Source organism: Aphelocoma coerulescens, chromosome 3, assembly GCF_041296385.1.
Source record: "Aphelocoma coerulescens isolate FSJ_1873_10779 chromosome 3, UR_Acoe_1.0, whole genome shotgun sequence".
In the NCBI taxonomy this organism is placed as follows: Eukaryota; Metazoa; Chordata; class Aves; order Passeriformes; family Corvidae; genus Aphelocoma; species Aphelocoma coerulescens.
In genome coordinates, this window is record NC_091016.1 from 103,144,557 (window position 1) to 103,168,029 (window position 23,473).

A 23,473-nucleotide genomic window follows, 5' to 3' on the forward strand; every position below is an offset into this window, starting at 1 on the left:
TGTAAAACTGGGGGGAGTGGCTGGCGTACCAGATGTTTGTGCTGCTGTTCACAGGGACCTTGGCAGAGAGGCAGGAGAACTGGGCTGAGAATAAATGACACATCTTTCCCATCTATTCAGCATTGATGAGGCTATGTTGGGAGCACTGTGTGCACTCCTGGGATCCATAGTATAAGAAAAATGTGGACATACTGCAGTGAGCCCATTGAAGGGTCACAAGGATAATTAAGGACTTGGAGCATCTGTCATACAAGAAGAGGTTGAAAGAAATGTGCTTGTCTCGACTGGAGAAGGAAAGGCTCAGGACTCAAGAGAGATCTTGTCAATATATATATAGATAACTGATGGGATGGTTTAAAGAAGGTGGAGCTAGACTCTCCTCAGTGGTGTAAAATCACCAGACAAGAGGCAGTGAACAGAATATGTGGAAGCAGAAATAATGTTTAAACAGAAATACGTGGATTTCTGTTTAAACATAAGAAAAAACTTGCACTGTGAGAGTAATCAAACATTGAAACAGATTGCCCAGAAAGTCTAGGGAGTGTCTGACTTTGGAGGGAAGGCATGATCCTGACTGGACATGGTTCTGTGCCGTCTGTTGTATTGAGCAGGAAATAGACTAGATGGTTTCCAGACATCTCTTACAACTTAAATCATTTTATGATTCAACAGAATATTTACAACTGCCAGTTCCACTGAGCTCAGTGATTACTCAAAAAGGTGGCACAGTACAACAGTAATAATTACTTGGAACAATTTGTCTGATGCTTCCATGTAAATATGGAATCACACTGGATCTAAATGTGATGAGACAGTATCATTTTTTAACAAGATACTGTGCTTTTCAACAGAAGGAAGCCTGGCAGACCCAAGTGCCATGCTCTGTGTGTTAAAATATATACAGACTAATAAGTCTAGATAAGATACATTGCAGGCCTTATGCGTCTGAAGAAAACAAAGTGCTCATAACACTGTGTTAAGCTATTAAAACTATATTAAACTTATTTTTCGATGCATTTTAATTTGATTTTTTGCAATTTCTTTGACCATGTAATATATTAGAAATACTGTGTATAAGTATACATGGGTTTTTTCTTTCAGCACCATGTGGTGGACATTTGACAGCATCAAATGGTGTTATCTTGCCACCAGGGTGGCCAGGATACTACAAGGACTCACTTAATTGTGAATGGGTGATTGAAGCAAGACCAGGACATTCCATTAAGATCACTTTTGACAGGTGAGAATCATAAAGTCAAACAAGAAGTAAGGTCTGAACATAAATATTTTTTATTATTGAAGAATAAAAATATTCTTTAAGAAACCAAACCTCAAACATGAACTTCATTACAGTACTCACAGTACTATTCCTTCAAGTAGGCAATGAAAGTTTTCTAATGCATTTACATTATTATTATATTTACATCTTTATTATAAGACTGGAGAGGCTGGAGAGGAGCCCTGTGGAAAGAGATCTGGGAAACTGGGTTAATGGCATGTTGAATATGAGTCAAAAGTGTGCCCTGGAAGCTGAAAAAGACAACCATCTTCTGGGGAGTATCAAACACAGCAAAGCTAGTTGGTCAAGGGAGGTGACTGTCCTGCTCTGCACTTCTCTGCTGTGGCATCACCTTGAGTACTGCATGCAGGTTTGTGTGTCTCATTGTAAGAAAAATACCAAACTATTAGAGTGTGTGGAGAGGATGACCAAAATGGTGAGAGGTCTCAAGGGCAAGACTTAAAGAGAAGTGGCTGAGGTCACTTGGTTAATTAATCTTGGAGAAGGCTCAGGGATGACCTCTCGACAGTCTGCAATTTAGGGGGGCAGTGAAGTGGGAGGTGCTGATCTCCCCTCTCTGGTGACCAGCAGCAGGACAAGAAGAAATGAAATTACACTGTGTCAGGGGAGGTTAAGTTGGAACATTAAGAAAAGGTCCTTCACTGAGAGGGTGGTCAGTCACTGGAACAAACTCACAAGGGAAATGATGATAGCACACAGCCTGTCAGTGTTCAATGAGTGTCCTCCAGACACTCTTAGCCGTATAGTTTTGTTTTAGGTAGTCCTGTGAGAAGAAAGGTTTACTCAGGTATAGGTGGGAATGCCCAAGTACCTCCCCTGGGATGGGAAGTTTCACACTGGATGATGTGGATAGTAATGTGGATTACAGGACACTTCCGGAGTCTTTGAGAACTTCTAAGACAATATAGCTGCCTATCAGGCCAGTGCAGTTGAGCCAATTACGGCCCATCAGCAGAGATTAACACCCTCGGGCTGTATGTGAATGCCCCGTATGTCCCAGACGGGGGAGTTATCACAGCTCAGTTCACTGAGTACGGACAAAGACACCGCACCCGCCTCACAGGGTTTGTCTCTTTCATTATCTCCCTCAAGACCCATCTGTAGCCTGAGGTGGTGGGTCTGCACCTGGGTGGTTACTTTGCACATCAGCAGCTTGTCCCCCGAAAGTTTGATCTTCTAGTATCACTTGTGGATACATTCTGTTTCCCAGACCTGGGGTGACTGGACAAGAGTACCCCCTTTATCTTACCTCAAGTTCCCATCACAGTCCAAATTCCAGTTAGTAGACATATTTGGGGAGGCGTGGGCTGTGGTGGTTGCAGATGAACAGCTGCTTCTTTGCAGTTTGTTGTAGCAGGCAAAAGTCCTCCAATGATTTTAACAATGTTTAAGCCAATAACCATTTTAGTCTCTCACATCTGGGTCTTCAAAATGCACATCTTGTAACTTGCATTTCACGCTGCAAAGAGCTATTGAAAGACTAAGAATCATTTTAATACAATGGACATTACATGGATAAAAACTAACAGTTGATAAAAGTCTCACAGTGAAATTTTGGGTTTTCTATAGAGATCTCTACTATGTTCAAAACTGTTTAGCACATACAAAAATGATCTTAAAATGGAGCAAATTAGACTAATAATACTAAGCTCTCCAGGATATTAAAAACAAGGTATGACTGATGATTTGCTGAAGATTCTCACAAGACTGGATGTATGGGCAACCACATTGCAGGTAGATTAAATAAATGCAAATTGAATCATATATTAAAAAAAAGAATACTATCTTGGCAGATAAAACAACATATTTTGAACTTACACTGGTCAATGAGCTGCTAAAATTCTGGTAACTGTCAAGAAATCAGAATGAAAACTAACACATAAATAGAAGATTTTTGTAAACATGATTCGGGGCACAATATGTAATGTAGGGGAGAATATTAAAATAGGTTGTATATTGTTTCCATATCCTTTTCTAGTCCTGATTTCTATTGTTATTATAAAGACATTAAGATTGGCAACAAAGGAGATAATGACAAATAGCAAAGAAAAATGGGAACCGTTTATAAACAGTTTTTATGAAATTATCATGTTACTTCTTACAACAACTAAAGGTTCTTTGCTTCCATTGTATTTGGCAGGAAGTTCCAGAATTTTAAGATGCTGACTATTTTCTCATTAAAGACTTTATAGTATTTATAAGTTTATATTTATTTGTAAGCTTTTTTTTTTTTGTTGTTTAATTAATGATCAGAAGCCTGAGGTTCAGGGATGTCTTCCTAAATGAATAGCAGTATTAGTTATAAGATGGAGCATTTTAATTTTATGAAAGGAAATGCATTGCCTGAAGTTGCAGATGCTTGAATGCCCATGACCTTAACAGTGTGATGACAATATTTCTGAGAAAATTAATGACAAACATAGGCTTCTGTGACATGTGGTCAAATTAAGAACATGATTTGCTTAATTTTAGACAGATGCACACTCATATTTCATTAACAGAATTCTAGAGTTTTGTGTACAATTTGAACCGCAATGAAATTAAACAATAATTTGGAGTTTACTTTCCAGAGTCCTTAGAAACTTTCCAGAAGTAGCAGCAAATGACTATGTGACCCTATGATTATTGTACATTTTGCATTTCAGATTGTGCCTAATGCCTGGAAGGGTAACAGAAAAGTAAAATCTAATTGATTCAAGCTATGAGGAAAGGGGTAGAAGACTTGAAGACCTTTGGTACTTTGAATATTGATAAAAAATCATTTGATAATTTAAACAACTAATGCCTTTATCTGAAACCAACCTAACTGTATGAAGAATAGTATAACATAGCATTCTTAAGCCTTTTTAAAATTATCTATGTACATTTGGAGGACGTCCTACCTTATACTAATATGAGTAAGCTAATAAGCATTAAAATAAACTAAAAACCCAAAAAGAAAAAGTAACCCTTAATTAGGGTTTCTTTCAGTAGCGTTGAAGAACATCCAATAACAAATTGTCCTATCACTTTAGGGAAAATGCAAAGGCTGAAAATAAAAACAAACAACAAGCCCAACCCAATTCAAAAAATAACTCACTCTCTTAAACCCTCAAAACCAGACAAGTGAATTATAAAGTCACATCTGAGTTTGACAGGAGCAGGAATCTACTGGGAATAAAGATCATTGTCACAGTAGCAATTGCTGTAAGAGTTATTTTCTGTTTTCTGTCTCCAGCAAGGGTTTGCCATCCATTGTTGTCATACTGCCCTGCTAAGAAAACTGCAATTGCTGGCTGAGAGCACTTTATTCCTAATTAGTTTGCTTCACAAACATAGCTGTCAAAATAATTGAACTATTCAATTATTGATCTTGAGTCTATTCATTATGAGTACAAATAAAGTATTTAAAACAGCCTAGCAGTATCTGTCTGTTTTCATCATTCTGCTGCAGGATAAATCAATGTATGATCTCTGAAATTATGGAAGGGTACTGAAAAACTGTCAAGTACTTTAGTGATGCTCTCTGTAACTGTCTATTTTGGTAAATTAAATAGAATCAGTGAGCCCTTCCAGACACAAAAACTCATGTGTTTATGCAGCTAAATTGTTGAAATAGGCTCCAACATGCTTCTCAACCAGCATTCTCCCAAATAATTATCAAACATGGCCAGGAGTTAGTGTGGGCAAGCAACTATTCACAATAGGAAATTTGAATAGTAGCTCTTTCTTTTAGAAGCTAAAAGATGTATTTAATAATATGGATGTAGGCCATTCCATGCTAGCTATTTCACTGCCAGAAATGGGCCTTGAAAATGCTTAATGTATTAGCAAACCTGCAAGCCCTGTATTCCACTGTCAGAGTGAATAGAGATAGTAAAAGCAATCGTCTGGATTTTATCCAGTGTGTCTGAATAAAGTAGGTAGTACCATAAATCTAGAGTTTTCTGTGTGAAGAGGAAGGAATGATATGAAGTACCTAAGTCAGTTTCCCAGCAGTCATGAGTTCTGATAGGAAAGCAAAAGATTTCTGACTTCTGACTGTGCTTTTGTTTTCAGAGAACCATGAGAGAAGAACTAGAAAGAATACTAAATACTTGCTAAAATTGAACTCGTTCTTACCCATATTGATGTGTCTGTGAAGATGTTTTTACAAGACCAATGCTATTTGTTCTGTAAAATGTAATGGCCTGGGTGGGAGCTTGGTCATTCTGTCATCATTGCCTGACACAGTATAAAGTTTATTTACACTTTGAAGGAATGTCAAATATATTTCCACTTTCTTGAGTGCTTCATATTTTGCAGTTTTCATTAATTGCAAGAATACCATTTCTTATCTCTAGGCCCACTAAATGTGTCCCATATTGGCAAGACAGCTAAGGGCACTCACTTTGAAAAAAGTATTGTATTGTGTAGGGATTTCTGTTGCTCTGAACTAATAAGCCTTATGGGAATAGAAGAGAAAAAGCTCAGAACATATGCACTTCTGAAAGATGAAAATAAGAATATTGAATTTGCATGAAAATATATTTAGACCAGTATAGATATCTGTGTAATAGCATAAACTTCACTGACAGGAAAATTTATGTGTGCATGGTTTAGATGCTACAGCATATCAGAATCTGGTATAACCACAAACTATCTTGAAAAGCATCTGATATAAAAAGTGACAATTCAAGTTCATCTAGAGAAAGAACAGATTTGTGCTGTTTGATTTAAAAACTAGTAGTAGATGACTGCACTCATAGACATCCATTATGAACTGGAGAAATGTGATATGTGTTAGTGATTGACAGACACATTGACTCAGGTGTTGATTTTAAAGTTATTTTTTCTTGTAAATCAACCCTCATTAGTCTCCTTGCTTTCCATTCTTGTCTATATTACATGCTTTTTTTTGACACATTAAAGTAATCTAAGAAGTCATGCTTATTATAACTGTAACAAATTTCAAAATGAGAGCTTGATTTAAATCTAGTGGATTTTTACTGCTTTATTTCATACAACAAAAATGATTACATAAAAGTAGAGTAACAAGCTATGTTAGAATAAAATCTTTGGATAAAAAAAAATGAACATTTGACTGTCTATAAAACAGCTTTTGCCAAATGGAAAATATCAAATAATGAAATTATTGAGATGAAATAATTAAATGTTCTTGAAGATACTCCTAGGGTGTCCAACTATTTTTTAATCTGAGGGCAAAAAATTTCTTGGATCTTCATAATGCAATTTTGTTTGAGACAATTTTCATTTTTGGACCCAGATTTAGAAAAACAAAATGTTTTTCTAAAGGCCAGTCATAGGGCTGATCTGAAGTATTCTGAATCCCTTACGAATTTATACTATACCACAAAACAAGGCAAGGAAAACTATTCATTAAACCTTCTTTAATTGTTATTCTCAGTAACAGATTAATGGATCTGTAGATATGTAATATTTTAATGTGTGGTATTCTTGATCACTTACAAGTGGGTTGCATTTCTTACAGTTAAAGAAAACACCATCCGTCTATCTATCAGCTGACCTGCATATTCCTTTTCAGATTCCAGACTGAAGTTAATTATGATACTTTGGAAGTCAGAGATGGGCCAGCAAATTCATCACCATTAATTGGAGAATATCATGGAACACAAGCACCCCAGTTCCTTATCAGTACGGGAAATTATATGTATCTGCTGTTCACTACGGACAACAGTCGTTCCAGTGTTGGTTTCCTAATTCACTATGAGAGTAAGTCTGGTATTTCTTGAATATATTTTTACTTAATCTTGAAAAAAGCCATTCAATTAGAAAATGAGCAAACAAATGGGAACAAATAAAATTCAGTAGCTATATTTGTGTAATAACTAATTATGTTTACTCTATGCTGTAGTGACAGATAATTCTGGAACTATTCATTTTGGAAATTTTTTCTTCATGAATGCTTCTTTGTTATTCTGAGTTATTCCATACTGTGTTATTCCATACTTATGGACCTAGTTTTTTAATCAAATGCAAAATAATTTTAGAAACTTTCCCTAGTGGGTAAAGATATATTTTTCTTTTTTGGTTACTTTGGATGTCCCCTACCCTCTCTCTCACTTTCACTTTCTCTCATTTTCTCTTTCTCTGGTTTTAATACGTTTTGCAGGGATGAACATACTTGGATACCTTATCTATAATGGTTCCAAAATGCAAATAAATTAATAATATTATCCCCATATGAACTACAGAATCATCGTAATAGTATTTTCTTTTAAATTAAATGCATAAAATGACGTATATTAAATGGTCTGAAGTCACACTGATCTTTATATGATAGTACAGCCATTCACTTAATTATTTACTGAAAAGAGTTTGTGTGTTTACTGTGGTTGTGCCAACCTGGTAACATCACTTTTATCTGTTGTTCTTATTTGGAAACTAATCCGATTGCTGTAAATGTGCTGCAATATTGAATCTGGAATAGTGTCCAGACATATTTTATAGCCACATCAAAACATGGAAATTCTGCATAGTTTCTTTTAACTTCGGCTAAGGTATGGTGGTAATGGCTGAACAGATAATAGTACGATAAACTTCAAGGCTACTAAATCATGTAAAGACAACAGTAGATAGGTTTCTGCATGAGTTACCGGCAGATGCTGATTTTCCCTGTTTTTATTGGGTGTAAATGTTGCTGTTATGTTTCACAAGATAGTCTTTAAATATTTATAATTTTGTACTTTATTTTAAGCCATCTTAGGTAGATATCTTTTTTTATGTTAAAAATTAAACCAGTTAGTAATAAAATATCTGGCCTACACATTCTTAAAGAGGAAGGCCTAATTATGAAATTATTTAGAAGGGTATTCATATATTCACTTTTTACCTCTGTTGAAAAATTTAGTATCTGATCTTGGGACACTAGTATTTCAGTGCTGTTGCTCTAGGTAGTCTGATAAAATGTCAAAGTTAGAATTCATAAGTACACTTTAAAGCTTAAAGTTGGGTTGGATCTTGAGCAAGTAAAGATGACAGAAAGCTAGTAAATGATCTCCATCCTCTTTTACATATAGTTCCCCTGCACAGAATATTAAAAAAATACCCTATTGTATAAAAAGCTAATACGTTTATAATTTTTAAAGTCATAGTAAAGCTAAAAAATTTTGTCTCACAGCATCTTTTAGAGCAGATTGACTCCCTGAATGAAGCACTTTTCCAGTATAAACAATATTTTAAAGAGTAGCTGGTGTAAATTTTTACTTAGACACGAATGAGAAGATCATAGAATAACAGAATCAACAAGGTTGGAAGAGACTTTCAAGATCATCTAGTCCAATCCAGCACCACCATAATCACCCCTAAACCATATCCCCAAGTGTTACTTCCAGATGCCTCTTGAACACTTCCAGACAGTGACTCCTTCTCCTTCCTGGGCAACTTACTGCAATGCCTAAATGCTCTTGTGATGATGTTTTTTTTATTTTTTCTAGTAGCTAATCTGAACCTTCCCTGGTGTAACTTAAGGCCATTTCCTCTTGTTCTTTCATTTGAGACATGGCAGAGGAGACTGACCCCCATCTCACTACGACCTTCTTTCAGGAAGTTATAGAGGTTAAAGAGGCCTCTTCTGAGTCTCCTCTCCTCCAGACTAAACAATCCCAGCTGCCTCAGCCTCTCATCACAGGACATACCTAGATCCTTCACCAGCTTCATTGTCTTTCTCTGGACTCATTCAAGAACCTCAATATCTTTTTTTGAAGTGAGTGGCCCAAAACTGAACACAGTATTTAAGATGTGGCCTCACTAATGCCGGGTGCAGAGGAACAATCACTTCCCCTTTCCTGCTGGCCACATTATTGCTGATACAGGCCAGGATGCTATTGGCCTTCTCAGCCACTTGAGCTCACTGCTGACTCATTCTGAACTGCTGGGTTCAGCTGCTGTTGACCAGCACCCTTGGGTCCTTTTCTGCTGGGCAGCTTTCCAGCCACTCTGCCCCCAGCCTGTAGCTCTGCATGTGGTTGTTGTGACCCAACTGCAGGACCCAGCACTTGGCCTTGTCGACCCCCATAGAACTGGCCTTGGTCCATCAATCCAGCCTGTCCAGATCCCTTTGCAGAGCCTTCCTACACTCGAGCAGTTCAACACTCCCAACCACCTTGTTGAGGTTGCACTCGATTCCCTTGTCTAGGTCAGTGATAAAGAAACTAGACTGGACTGGCCCCAATACTGAGTCCTGGAGAACACCACTAGTGACTGGCTGCCAGCTGGATTTAACTTCATTCATCACCACTCTCAGGGTCCAGCCATCCTGTCAGGTTTTTACCCAGCAAAGATTACACTTATCCAAACCATGAGCAGTCAGTTTCTCCAGAAGAATGCTGTGGAAAATAGTTTTGAAGACAATTCCTGTCCTGAATGTCCAAACTGTAAAAAAAATTGTACAGAGAAAGCTTGCTAAACACTTCACACCTATGTCAGTGCATTTGCTCAACAAGACTTCTTAAGTTAATCACAGCCTCACTGTTTGTATTGTCTTTTTACTCACACTAGATTTCTCAGAGAACTAAAATTTTCTGTGGGCAGCTTTGTGTGAATGTGCTGAAGCATTTCTGTGATCCTTTACTCCGTATTGATAATTGTGTACATAGCAGAGGGAAGGTCATCACAATAACTAGTAACATGGGGGTACTAAGTAGATAAAGCCAGTGTTTTCAAAGAGCCAAACCAGGTCAAAAGACCTAATGGAAGCATTGAGTAATCTGCCTGGAACACAGGAGACTAAAATTATATTTTGATTGACCTTGGAGGCTTAACTATAGAAGTTACTAATTTTAAAGATACCACTACAGAATTTCTATTTGTTTTACATTTCTTACGTTTGTAAAATACAAGGTAGTCAATTTCATGTTCTAAGAAAATTTCTGAATGTTTTCCTGAATATTTTCTGTGGAAGTTCAAATACCCATCTTATTTGGAAGTATCTTAAAAATCTTCCAGTTATAGTCATAACTTTGATGATAAATTAAATCACTATACTGTGAAGCAGAAGGATCTGAATCCTGTCTAAAATAAAAGGTGCAATATAAGCTAAACTGAGTTGAATCTGAGATGGCAGTAATATTCTATTAAGCTAAAATATGCCTGTAATATAGGTTTAATAAATATGTAAACCATTAAAGGTACTGTGAAGAATGTTAATCTATTAATTCCCCTCCTTAAATTTCTGTCATTCAGCCTTCTGATGACACTTCAAACATAGATAATGCAAGACAGTGTAGATTATCCATCTTAGCAAAATGTCTTATCCATCTAAGCAAAAAAATTAATTAAATACCTAAAATAATCCTTAAGTAAAACTTCTGATAAAATATTTCTCTTTCGTTAAAAATAATTAATCTATGTTCTTTTGGCAAGTGTGCTTCATGCCTAACATATCCCTGATCACTCAACTTCCCCAGTGATGTGTTTTGGGTAGGGCTTTTTTAGTTAGTTGGGTGGCTGGTTTTTTGTTTGCTTGTATTTGTGGGGGGTTTTTGGTTCCTTGTTCTGTGAAGTAGGTTGTGCAATCTTAGTCTTTTTCTAAAATGAAATCAGATAGAAATACTTTACAAGCAGATTGCTTTCATGTAAATTGTTCCTTTGTTTATTACAATATATTTGAAATTTTTCTTTCCCTAAATAAGAGAACATGACATTTTGCAAAGCAAATTGATCAATTATTTCTTAAACCCAAATGCTTTACTTAAAAGTCTGTGCTTTTTATGGACTAATATTTCCTTCTATCCTAAAATTTATCTGAAAAATAGATCATATTTTAGTCATGCATTGAGACAGTCATATTATACTCTACATCAGTATGTGTTTGATAAACATTGTAATTCTCTTACACAGGGAAATTGTTTTAACATCAAAGATTACCCATCTTAGTAAAAACTTTCCTTATTGAGGCCATTGAAAAAAATCTACAAAATTAGCATTGTGATTTTTCTTAAATGAAAAGTTGTCAACAGTAAGAAAATAGAGGTAATCCTTTATTCACATTGTATAAAATTAGGTATTTGTTCAGATTAGGTTTGAGAGAAGAACTTTTTAGGCTCAGAAACATGCAATCCTCAGGGATTTGACATAGTCTTAAAATCAGTCAGACAGCCCACAATCAATCTTAGCCATAATAACATAGCATCAAATTCTTCCTTACATTTTTATTTGAGGAAAACATAATCCTTTGAATAGTGTGGATATGAGGAAAAGATTCACAAAATTTTCTGTGGCAGGATAGAGTCAATGGAAAAAGATTTGAAATATTGAGGGAGATTTTTTGTTTCAGCAGTCCATTTTACTATGACTAAGAAGAATCAATACAGAGGCTAAATAGGAAAGGCAGTTTTTGTGAAAGTGCCCATAAAATAATAGAGTTTATGATTCATAAGAAATTAAAGAATGAAGCAAAATGGTGGTTAAAGTAAGGGTTATCAAAAATCTAAATTTCACCAGATTTGGCAGATTGGTAGGTGAATGTCCTTGAGTCCTTACAAATGAATTCTGAAAGTCATTTATGAAAGAGATTGTATTAAAAGCCCAACAGAAAAGAATTGTCTGTTTTCGGTGGGTTGGTTTTGTTTGTTTGCTTGTTTGTTTGTTTTTGGTTTTGTCTTTTGGGGTTTTGTTGTTGTTTTTGTTTTGTTCTGCAAGGGTTTTTTAAAATTTTTTATTTAATTTTTGAATTTTTGAGAAAGATTTCTGTAGCTCTTTAAAATTCATTTTAATGATGTAACTCAAGAGTTAATAATGTAGATATTGGATATATTCAAACATTGCTATAGATAGCAATCAGATAATAACACAGATCTCTTAGGAAAAATACAAAAATCTAAAGTACATATTTAGTTCCAAGAACAAGAGCCAGAAAGACAGTAACAAAAATACCTATAAATATATTCAGATAAGGGAAAAAATAAAAATTGCTCAATAAAACTTTGACCAAACATCAGCTGTCACAGGGAAGACTAAATGTTTTGTTCCTGTTTTGCAACTTTAGCAGAAAAGCTTAATTTTTTACCATATACTTAACATAGTTAAGTGAACATTTTCAAGGTAATAGTACAGCATATGGAGAGAGGGTACTGCACAATACTGAAATAATGAAATATATTTTATTCATCAGGGACTGTTGAAATTCCCTGTGCTATACTCAGAGGAAAAACAGAAGGACCATTCCACTGAAAATTATGTCTGAAAATTCAAAACTGTAAGAAAGTTTTAAAAAAATCAGAAGGTCACACACTTTTCCAAGCAAGGATGGGAAAAAAAAAAAAAACAGAAAAAATTCAGACCAGAAGGATCAAGGACATTAATTTTATCTTCACTCTTGAAATATACTAGTTTCATGCTGATAAACAAAATGATAAGAAATAAATGATTTGTATTTGATAAAAACAGATTATGTCAAAAAACTTTAAATTCTTTCTTTACAGATTAACTGCTTTTGTAGATTTGGGAATGAAAAGGGGAGGAAACAGTTCTGTGCTGACATTCATAAAGCTTTTAGAACTCTTTCAGAGAAAAGATAAAAATTGAGTGTAGATGAACTTATTACAATACAATAAGTGTACAATAAGGTACAGTAGGCACTGGAAAAAGTTGCTCAGAAAGTCTGTGGAATCTTCATCCTTGGAGATAGGAAAAACACTTCCAGAAATGGATCCACCTGTGCAACCAGCTTTAGGTGACTCTGCTTGAGCAGGGGGCTTGGACTACTTGACCCCCAGAGGTTCCTTCCGCCCTAAATTGTTACATGATTTCTGTGATGCTGCGAAAAAATATTCTAATAATGATTTTGGTGACAATATAAGAACAGTTACAATTTCTGAGGATGATTCCAACCTACAATTATAGCAAGCACTATGACTGAGAAGGTTAGAATTCAAAACAAGCTAGATGAACTGAGGAAAGAGCCTGAAAAAACCCAATTAGATTCCATAAAGAAACATGCTAAGCCTAAATGGGGAAGGAGAAATGACATGTACAAATACAAAATAGAGATACAATAGAAAAAGATTTGGGTGTCACATAGAATTTATATAATCTAGAGAAAAATGTAGGAGTATTGCAAAAAGTCGAATCTTCTAGACATTGTATTTAACCATCAAAAAGCCAAAAGGCAATTTCAGAAAATAGTTTGTTTTTGTTTTTTTTTTTTTTTTTTTAACGGGACTGTTTTATCTAAGACTTGTTCAAAAATTATTTCACTTCATTTGATGACCAGGGAGACTATTGTGTCCAGTTTGTAACACAGTTTAAAAAGAGTTGGAGGCTGCTAATGTGGAAAATATGACACGTAAGGAGTAATTGAAAGGTTTGTATTTGTTTAGAAAAAGTATGACTTGGTAGGCAGGGGGTAAGGCATGATAATGGTGTCATGGTCCTAGTAGCTAATAATTGCAGCTTGTCCTAGAGTCTACTGCCTATTCTCCTTCTCAATCAACTCCTTACAATAATTTTCCAACCAAATCTATCACTGTTGGACCAGAATTTCTCACACCTTTTTGTAGTCAGGACTCTCAGTATTGCCCATTATTTAGTTTATCTTAGGTTATCTCCTATTACGAAAAAGAATCAAATCTTCATGCAAAGAGTCAAAGAAAAAATTATTTCTTTTCAGCTATGTTCATGGTTGATGAAACTTACATACTGAATATTTTTCCCTGGGAATGAAACTCTGTTGCCTGAGCTGAGTTTATTTATTTAACACTACTACTTCAGTCAGGAAGTTGATATTTGCTATAGCTTTTGGTCTTCTTGAAAAAATGTGAAACAATTGAGTCAGTGTAATTTAGAATTATCATTTCAAAAAGAAACTGATGAGTTTACCTGTTATGCATGACTCAGAATGCCAAAGCAGCTGATGTGTTCAGGCAAGGGTGGTAGGCTGCCCTAAGAGGAAGGAATTTTAAGAGCGCTGCTGTGGACCTCCATCTAACTAATTTCCACTAATATATTTCAAAATATGAAGTATGATTTGTCTGAAAGAAACCTAATATGTATCAAAGTAAAAATTTCATACAGATGAAATTACTAAGGGCACTTACAGTGCAGAATACTATAGACTTAAATGGGTTCTTTGAGACTATATTAAGCAATTTTATCCAGATGAAGGGAATCTAAAAATGCACGGTGTTAGCTAACACGGTACATTTGCATTAAGAATATGCAGTCAAGTCAAGAGAAACTTACTCATCTAGAATTTAAGTATGTCAGGGTCACCTCATGAAAACTAGATCATAAGCTTTCAAATCTGAATTCTGAGATATAAGAAGAGCCGGAGGGTACAGGGAATATTTCTCTGTGAAAGTTAGAGTCATTATTTATGATATTTTTATTTGTAGTCCTGCTTCCAACTCTCATGTCTATAGTTCTAAACCCTTTGCTTTATGCTCTGACAAATCAATTTATTCCCTAGTTTTGAACTCCTCCTACTTTGTTCCTAAGGCTGTATGGTATTCCTAGATAAACAGGGCAGGGTGGAAGCAGTAAAATGAGAGTACAACTTCCACAGGTATGGTTAGAGATGCACATTCAGCTGAGAGGACCAGCACCTTCTTAGACCTTTAGAGGGCTAAGAAACTAGGAAATGCCTGCGAAGAAGGCGGTTGTGGTGGAATAAACTTGGCTTGATCCCAGGTGTCCAAATCTTAAAAACACCTTCCCCCTCTGTCCTTCTCTGGATGAACTTCACTTTCAATTTTATCTACCTCCTACTTCTGAGAGGTGCAAGGGGACAGGGCATGAGGGTCAGTTTATCCCACATTCTTTGCTGCTTCTTCCTCCTTGGTGGAAGGACCCCTCAGACTCTTCCGCTCCTCCTGCATTGGGTTCCTCCCCCAGGAGGCAGTCCTACATGAATATTTAATCTCTCCTATAAGACATAATTACCAGAGACTCTTTCTGTCAGATAAGAGTTATACAATTGTGAAAGCTATATTATTTGTCTTGCCTTATTTTCACGCATAGGATAATATCTTTAAGAATTCAGTAGCTTGTGAGCTCTTCAATTGCATTTTTTTGACATTGCTTTTTCTTGTATCAAGTAATCATAACTATGCACAGGAAAATTGAGTTGTCCTGCAGTATCAGAAGCTGAATAGACGAAATAATCTAATATAATTTATATACTAGCAAAATTTGTACTCATAGTTTGTACTGTTGTATCTTCCTATGGTTTCAGATGTCCAGTACTTTTATTGGTTTGGTTTTTTTAATTGATTGACAAAACATACCTTAAAGCTCCAGTCTTTTTCTATTTCATTTGGACTTCTCTATTCTATGAAACTTAAAATTGGAAAACTGTTCTGCAAGTCAGTAACAACAGCTAGAGAAAGGTTTTTATATCCCATATCAGTTCTCAGGCAATGCTAACTAGTATCTTTTGAAGGCTCTTTCTTTCTCCTGTCTTCCTTGTTTTGTGTTTTGTTTGTTGTTTTTTTTTTTCCTGTTTACTATCTGAAAAAGATGGTGAAAAGCCAAAATTAAATCTGTGTGTTTCAGGTGTCACTCTGGAATCAGATTCCTGCCTTGACCCAGGAATTCCTGTGAATGGCCATCGCCATGGTAACAACTTTAATATCCGCTCCACAGTAACCTTCAGCTGTGATCCAGGATATACACTGAGTGATGAAGAACCTCTCATATGTGAAAGAAACCATCAGTGGAATCATGCATTACCCAGCTGTGATGGTAAGTGTCAGGCTCTTCAGATGTCAGCTTTAAAGTCCACAAAAGTTAATCTACTATTTTTCAGAACTAATTAAGCTTGTCATTGCTACTACCTCCCTTCAATTGCAGCAAGATCCACACTTTTAAAAATGATTTTACTGTTATTAAAAGCCATGCTTTACATCTCTATATCAGCTTTCAGTCAAGTACTAAAAAAAACCAGGCTTATATTCACAAATAGTTCTCACAGGGTGCCAGTGTTCAACTGTGAATAAAAATGGTGCCATACAACTAATACTTTCAAAACAAAGCCAATAAACTTAATTTATATTTTAAACTCTAAATACTGCATACCAAAATGATTGCTCAAAATACAGTATACTCAATACTAAAAGATAGATCATGATCAGCCTATGTAATTAATGTTCTTACCATATTTTGTTTTGAAATTTTGGTTAGTTTATTAATTGTTTCAGTGGATATGAAGTATGAAACTGTCTAGAGCTGTCATGAAACATTTTTTAAAATGTTGAATTCCTGTCCTGGTTTAACCACACCCAGCAACCAAGCCCCACACACCTGCTTGCTCACTCCCACAAGCAGGATCAGGGAGAGAATCAGAAGGCTAAAAGTGAGAACATTCCTGGGTTGAGATAAAGACCATTTAATAAGAAAAGCAAAAGCTGTGCACACAAGGAAAGCAAACCAAGGAATTAATTCACTGCTTCCCGAGGACAGCAGGTGTTCGGCCATCTCCAGGAGAGCAGGGCCCCATCACACGTAATGGTCACTTAGGAAGACAAACATCATCAGACTGAACTTCTCCCTTTTCCCTTTTGCTCCTCACTTTTTGTACTGAGCATGATGCCATATGGTGCAGGGTTTTCCTTGGGTTAGCTGCAGTCACTGGTCCCAGCTGTGTCTCCTCCTAATCTCCCACTCACCCCCAACTTCCTCACCAGCATGGTAGCACAAAAAGCAGAAAAGGCCTTGGCTCTGTGTAAGCCCTGCTCACCAATAACAAAAACATCTCTATATTATCAACCCTGTGTTCAGCACAAATCCAAAACATAGCCCCATACTTAGAAGAAAAATAACTCTACCCTAGCCAAAAACAGCACAACTCACAAATATTTCTGTGTTCTTTTTTTTTAATTGGATTTTTTGGCTAAGTTCTGTTTCTGTGAATCATTGAATCAACTAAATTTCTTCATGGAATCTTGTATAGCTGCTACAAAATCCCTCTTATAGAAACCACAGAAAAACAGCAAAGAAAGGCTCTTGCTTGAGCGAATTACTTACATTAGGGATTTTGTATTGCTTGTCAGGTCCAAGGTTTTCATTGATTACAGTGAAATGTCAGAGGACAAACTTAGATTCAGCAAAATATTTTAGTTTCTCACTCTGTTTCAATCTGTTTTGTTAAATCTGAGCACTACTCTTCTTCTAACTCTCTCTACAGCCTTCTTGCCCCTGCTCAAAACATATCAACCACCAAAAGTTAATTATAGAAGTTAGCTAATCTAATATTCAAACTCACTCACCTTGTAATCACTGCAACTCATTCCTCCTTTACCAGTACAGATAAAAAACATTTTTAGAATTTTTCATTGTTTTCATGGGTTGATTTCCTTGTTTGCTTTGCCACAGTGGATTGAAGAATGTGAAGGAACCTTAACTTTGAGTAGTATTTGCTTCTTTTTCTACTTAGTTTGTAATAAAATGTGTGGATGTATTTTTGAGTTAAAATATCTATATGTAACTCTTTTGTTACATATGAATGTTGAACTTCAGGAAGATCTAGTTAATTTTCACTCATTGAAAGAGGGTTTTTATTTCCCAGGTCCTTCACCTACTTTCAGTGTGAGTGTATGAGAAAATGTCAAGCCTTTCTGGAGTATGTTCTTTAGGCAAGCAACATGCAAGGGTTCAACATACATTCAGTCTCTTCTTTTCCTCACAGATTAAACTCCATTGTATTAAATAGTCTAAAAATAGAGCTCACACTCTATTGGGTAATCATTCTGTTAGTGTATTTGCCTTTTGAGGCTCAACAAGTTGTGACCCAAATTTTCAGAATGTAAAAGATTTAACTGAAGTGGAAATGAGCATTTTGCAGTCATCTGTAGAGTATTGTTGGTCTCAAAATTTTACCTTCAGAAATTAATTTAGCAGAATAAATGCCTAAGGGAGAACATATTGCTTTGTTTCATGCCAACAAAGAAGAAATCTGTGTACAAAGACAAGGTGGTTAAAGTTCCCTCTAAGTAATGTGTCATTCTCGAAATATGGTACTGCCAAGGTGGAACATGAAAATAATTTTCAAGTGAGAGCTAAATTGAAACACATTAATTACATATTTTTAATTTTGTTTAAAATATGTAAATGATTTCAAAATATGTAATATCTGTTTTAAGTAATGTTGCACAGTCTTCCTTCTGTGATGTTTACAGAATAAGAAGGATTTTTGAATGAATGTACTATTGTTCATTTATGGCACTATAAATCTGATGTCTGTAATGCTTTTATTTATTATTAAGCAATGTTATCAACCATATATTTACTGTTTATTGACTATGGTTTAGTCAAACGTGTTTTAATTCATACTTCTGTGCAGAAATAAATGTATTCAGGTAAAACCAGGCTGGAAGCATTTCCTTTCCTTATACTTACTGATAAATATATAAATTACATAAATCCAAAAAACATTAAAAACTTTAACAAAACCCTTAGTCTAATAAGAAATGAAAAAAAGGAACTTAAGCTATAAACCAAGTATATGTGTATATATACACACACATCTACATAAAGGTACTGTAAGTTTATTGAATATTTTGTCATGTATATTTTCCATCTAGTTTACTGCAAAGCATATCACTCTATGTGAGGAAGAAGACTAAAAGCATCTTAATGTTTTGTTGTTTTACTGTTAAAATATTTAGTATATTAAAGTTTTAAAAAACAACAACATAAAAATTGGACAGCAAGAGATGAGTGAAGAACACAGTCATGCTGTATTTATAAGATTCAGCGTGCAAATCTTAAACTTTAATTAATTTTCTATGCAAACTTGAACAGCCTAGTTTAACAAATTCTAGTGTGCATAAAATGTTTTCTAGCATAGTTTTCATGTCTTTCAAATTATTCAATTCCAAATAAATTACTTATGATGGGACAGTCTAAATCTTTGAAAAAGAGGAAATGACACTTTTTTCCCCTGAGCATCACAGTAGTCATTCAACTTTTACTTATTTGAAAAAAATATGCTTTTTACTTAAGTATTTTTGTTTGTTAAAAATGAAGTTGAAGGTATGCCTTTCAAAATATTTAGTGAAAGAAAAGTATCAACAAAATATTGTTTTAGTTACTTCACAAAAAAAAAAACAACAACCTTATTTCTTACATACTACTGCAATAGGAATTAATACTTGCAATAAAAAATCTTACTTATTTTTGTATTCTGCTAACTAACAGGAGAGGCTGTAGATGAAAAAGAAACTTTTCAAGGACTAATTTAGGTGAAAACAAATTGTTGTCAAACATGAATGTTGTGGCTTTGGATTAATTAGCTTCTTATTTTAATCCTTGACTCTATTTTTAATTTTAATTGTAGTTAAAAAATGAACTTTCTCTCTCTCTCTCTCTCTCTCTCTCTCTCTCTCTCAAACCCTTTTACAAGATAGGCTTTCTGTATGACTTTTTTTTTTTCTCTCTTCTTAAGCTTTATGTGGTGGATATATTCATGGGAAGAGTGGAACTGTTCTTTCTCCAGGTTTTCCTGATTTTTACCCAAACTCTTTAAACTGCACTTGGACTATTGAAGTGTCTCATGGCAAGGGTAAGTATCTAATCTGTTTTGCTTATATATATAATGTCTGTATGTAAAAAACCACATAGCTAAAAAATGTCCTTTATGAGTTAAACCAGCACTTTCTGCCATTCCTTTGGGGAAGAAGTTTAATTTCCCAAAATAAGTATCTTCAAATGTGGTATTTCCAGTTTGTGTTTATTTTTCAAAAGAAGCATTCTTTTTAACAGCTGCCAGAGGCAATGTGTTTTAGTCTCAGAAAAATGGAAAAGTGTAGAAGAGGTAAAATATGGGAAAATAATAGCTACTTTTTAAATAGCACTACATTTCTTTCAGTCAAAGATGTCAGGACCTTGTTGATGGCTCTTCACCAATTTTTAAGCATAAAGAAACAGATTTGATCTGTGTATTTGTAGCCTTAGATTTCAGACTTAAGCCATTAGAGCAAAAACTTATATATATCTTTATGTTACATATACAGTAGAGTAACATGTGAATACATAGTTGATCTTGTCAGCTTATCCATTGGGGGAATGTGTAAAATAACCTAAGCAAAAAAGCCCAGAGAGTACTAATAATGTGTTTCATACTATTAAGTCAAAAATCAAGACATAATAAAAAATTTACTGAGAAGTATATTGGAAGTTTCTGTTTAAAATCTTCTTAAAGACTGGATTTTTTGTTTAAAACTCATAAGGCATTTTAAATGTAAAATATATAAGAAACCATTCTAAGAAGAATGTTGTTCCCCACAGTAAATTTATTGTATTTATTGTATTTATTGTATTTAAATGTATTGTATTTGAAGACTGAATTGTAAGTCAAAATTTAATTCATTACTGGACTGGAAGCTGGTAAACGAAAAAACAGTCATGATGTCCGTAAAGGATCAGTCCCAGAAAATGTTAATCTATATTTATGCAAGACTGTACATAAAACTTTGTCCTTGTAAATGGGCACTTCCCTGAAGTTTAAAAAAACCCCAGAATTGTGTTGGAAGAAAGGCAAAAATAAAACACAAATACAAAATTTCAGCCAAGCATTAAAGTATGTCTCCTAGTTAACAATGAAATCAAGGTAGATAATATAAGTAAAAGAGACATACAGGAACTTGAATAACATCTAAATAATACAAATCTGGATTTTCAGAGTGCTGTATACAAATAGCACTGGATGCCATTGATTCTGTTATGGGAAATATTGATTTAAAGTGAGCTAAACCATGAGCTAAACCACATTGCACATATTACTCAGCTGAGCTCAAGTGCTTTCTGCAAACTTTATTTTCAGAATTTCAGGTTTTGATTCTAACTTTTTCTCAAAATGTTCCCGTATAACATAAGAACTGCTTTCTGTGTCACCTACATACGAAGGAATGGAAAAACTTCCTATTAAATGCTTTTATTTTCTCCCTTTTTAATTCTTTTAAAGGTGTACAGCTGGTTTTTCATACCTTTCACCTTGAGAGCTCTCATGACTATTTGCTCATCACTGAAGATGGGAGCTTCACAGAACCAGTAGCCAGATTGACTGGCTCAGTCTTACCCCCTACAATTAAAGCCGGCCTCTTTGGAAATTTTACTGCACAGCTTCGATTTATATCTGATTTTTCAATTTCTTATGAAGGTTTCAACATAACATTTTCAGGTAATGAATTCCATTCTGCTAAATATCCTGAAACTGTTCCAGATGACATTTCACTTGTAGATAACAGAAACATTTTGAAACACCAGTAAAAAAAAAGTTAATGGAAATTGTATAGTCTCTATCATAGAAAACCGGTTAAGGTTTATAAAGGTGGCCAAGAGAATTGAGAAGAATGTTGGTGATTTAAGTGTTTTAATAAGTTTTCCATGTCCTCACAGAAACATCAAAATTGTTGAAAAAGAGGTTTGGAGGAAAATTTGGGGGAAAAAATTACAAAGATAGAAGGTACTGCTTCAGAAGAAAGGAACTAACTGGTACTGTTTTACTAAACCAACTATAGAAACTTTTAAAAAGCAATGATATGCTAACTCAGATTCACAAAGGAGTCTAAATTGAAGATGGATTTTGAAATAGAAAACGTGTATATAAAGATTAAATAATACACTTATTAGCTATTGATGTATTTTTATAAATTATCTCTTTAAGATACTTGAAACATTTAAGTTACTGCTTCTTATTTACAGTCTTCTAAAATTAGATGACATCTAATATACATTTCTCAATAATTTTCTTTGCCTATCTCCATTACTAGGAAGTAGAATTACATATTTGCACATTGTAGCAGGGCATCTCACTCCCCAACAAGAGATCATCTGTTGCTGTTAATTGGTCAAATAACTCAAACAGGACGAGCTGTCATGTAGTGAGTCATTTTGGCAACGTGGCCAAAATGGCCAGTGGTCTGGCATCTCCCACCTGCCAATAAACATCTTACTGTTGAAGTGAGATGTGGAAGACAAGCTGCATTTCTCACTCACAGACACCTCACTTACAAACTAGAAAAGCCACACCAAACTTTCACGAAGCAGAAATCCTCTATACATGATCCTGGAAATGTGTGGAGTTTCTCCCATGATTAGGGACACCTACTTTATAGTAACTCCCTAGGGGCTACGTGAAGAAATCTGTATGTCATTTCGGTGGTGAGTTGCAATACTATTTCTTTTGCTAGCTTTACTTATAGGTACCTTGAAATAGTGCATTGTTTTATGTTAGCCTGTAATCTGCTAGTAGTTCTTTAGTTTTATCCTGTGTAGTAATTCTGATTAGGATCTTTGGTCTGTTATCTCTGTTTAATAGATAATTAATTTTTATAAATAGACCTGATTTGCCATCATTAGAACTTGTGGACCAGAATAAGTCCTTACATTTAAGACGTTGACAAGTTCTGTTGCCAAGACTAAGGCAGGGCTTGTCTGAAGCTTCCACTTGTCCCATGACACATATAAATGAATCAAGTGCAAATTGAAATGCACATGCACATGGATATTCTATGGAAGGAGTACATAAGGAACTCACATCCAACTCTCCCACATAATTTTTCAAAAACTGAAAGTCAATAAGTGTTATTGAGATTTGGAAATGCTTACAGATGACCATGCTATTTATGGGTAATGCATCTCATTTAGCTTGCTTATTTTAAAAAGGAAAAAAACTACCTCACTGATTAGCGCAATACTGATGGATTTACTCCTATTAAATGCTAAAATACATTCATTCTGGATACTTTGGACTCACCAAATCAGAGGTCAGCAGTTTTGCAAGTTTAAAATGTAAATAAAAATACTAAATTATATCTCTGATAGTTTGTTTATCACTAAGTCAAAAGGGTAGAGCACTAAGCAAATTGTAGAAAAACACACAAAATATTGTGGGTGCAGGGGGGAGAATTGTGCAGTAACAAAAGATATGGATCACAGAACTTTTGGAACACAATTGAAGGTTTATGTCCTATCTACTACTGCTACAACATACAGAGCCAGCATATGTCATCATTTATATTAAATACATATTTTGAGAACTATTATGAGGTACATTAACTTCATGAAACAAATAGGTGATTCTGTTTCTGTATTTTCACACAACCAGAATATATTTCTTCTTAGTAAGAAGTGTTTAGTGAGATGTCCTTAACCTGTTTTGAATGTCATTTAACATAGAAATTTGTCATGAAAATTGCCATGTACCTAAAAGTGTACTATAGTGTATCTCCATGT

General features: G+C 34.8%; 1 protein-coding gene across 1 annotated transcript in view; it reads left to right on the forward strand.

Moving 5' to 3' along the window:
• Positions 1-23,473, forward strand: part of CSMD1 (CUB and Sushi multiple domains 1) — a 1,120,396-nt gene that overhangs the window by 858,311 nt on the left and 238,612 nt on the right. Inside the window, exons 16-20 of the mRNA XM_069011476.1 lie at positions 1,102-1,240; positions 6,825-7,012; positions 15,794-15,982; positions 19,683-19,799; positions 21,201-21,416. Coding sequence (XP_068867577.1) covers positions 1,102-1,240; positions 6,825-7,012; positions 15,794-15,982; positions 19,683-19,799; positions 21,201-21,416 — 849 coding nt within the window. The remainder of the gene's footprint in view (positions 1-1,101; positions 1,241-6,824; positions 7,013-15,793; positions 15,983-19,682; positions 19,800-21,200; positions 21,417-23,473) is intronic.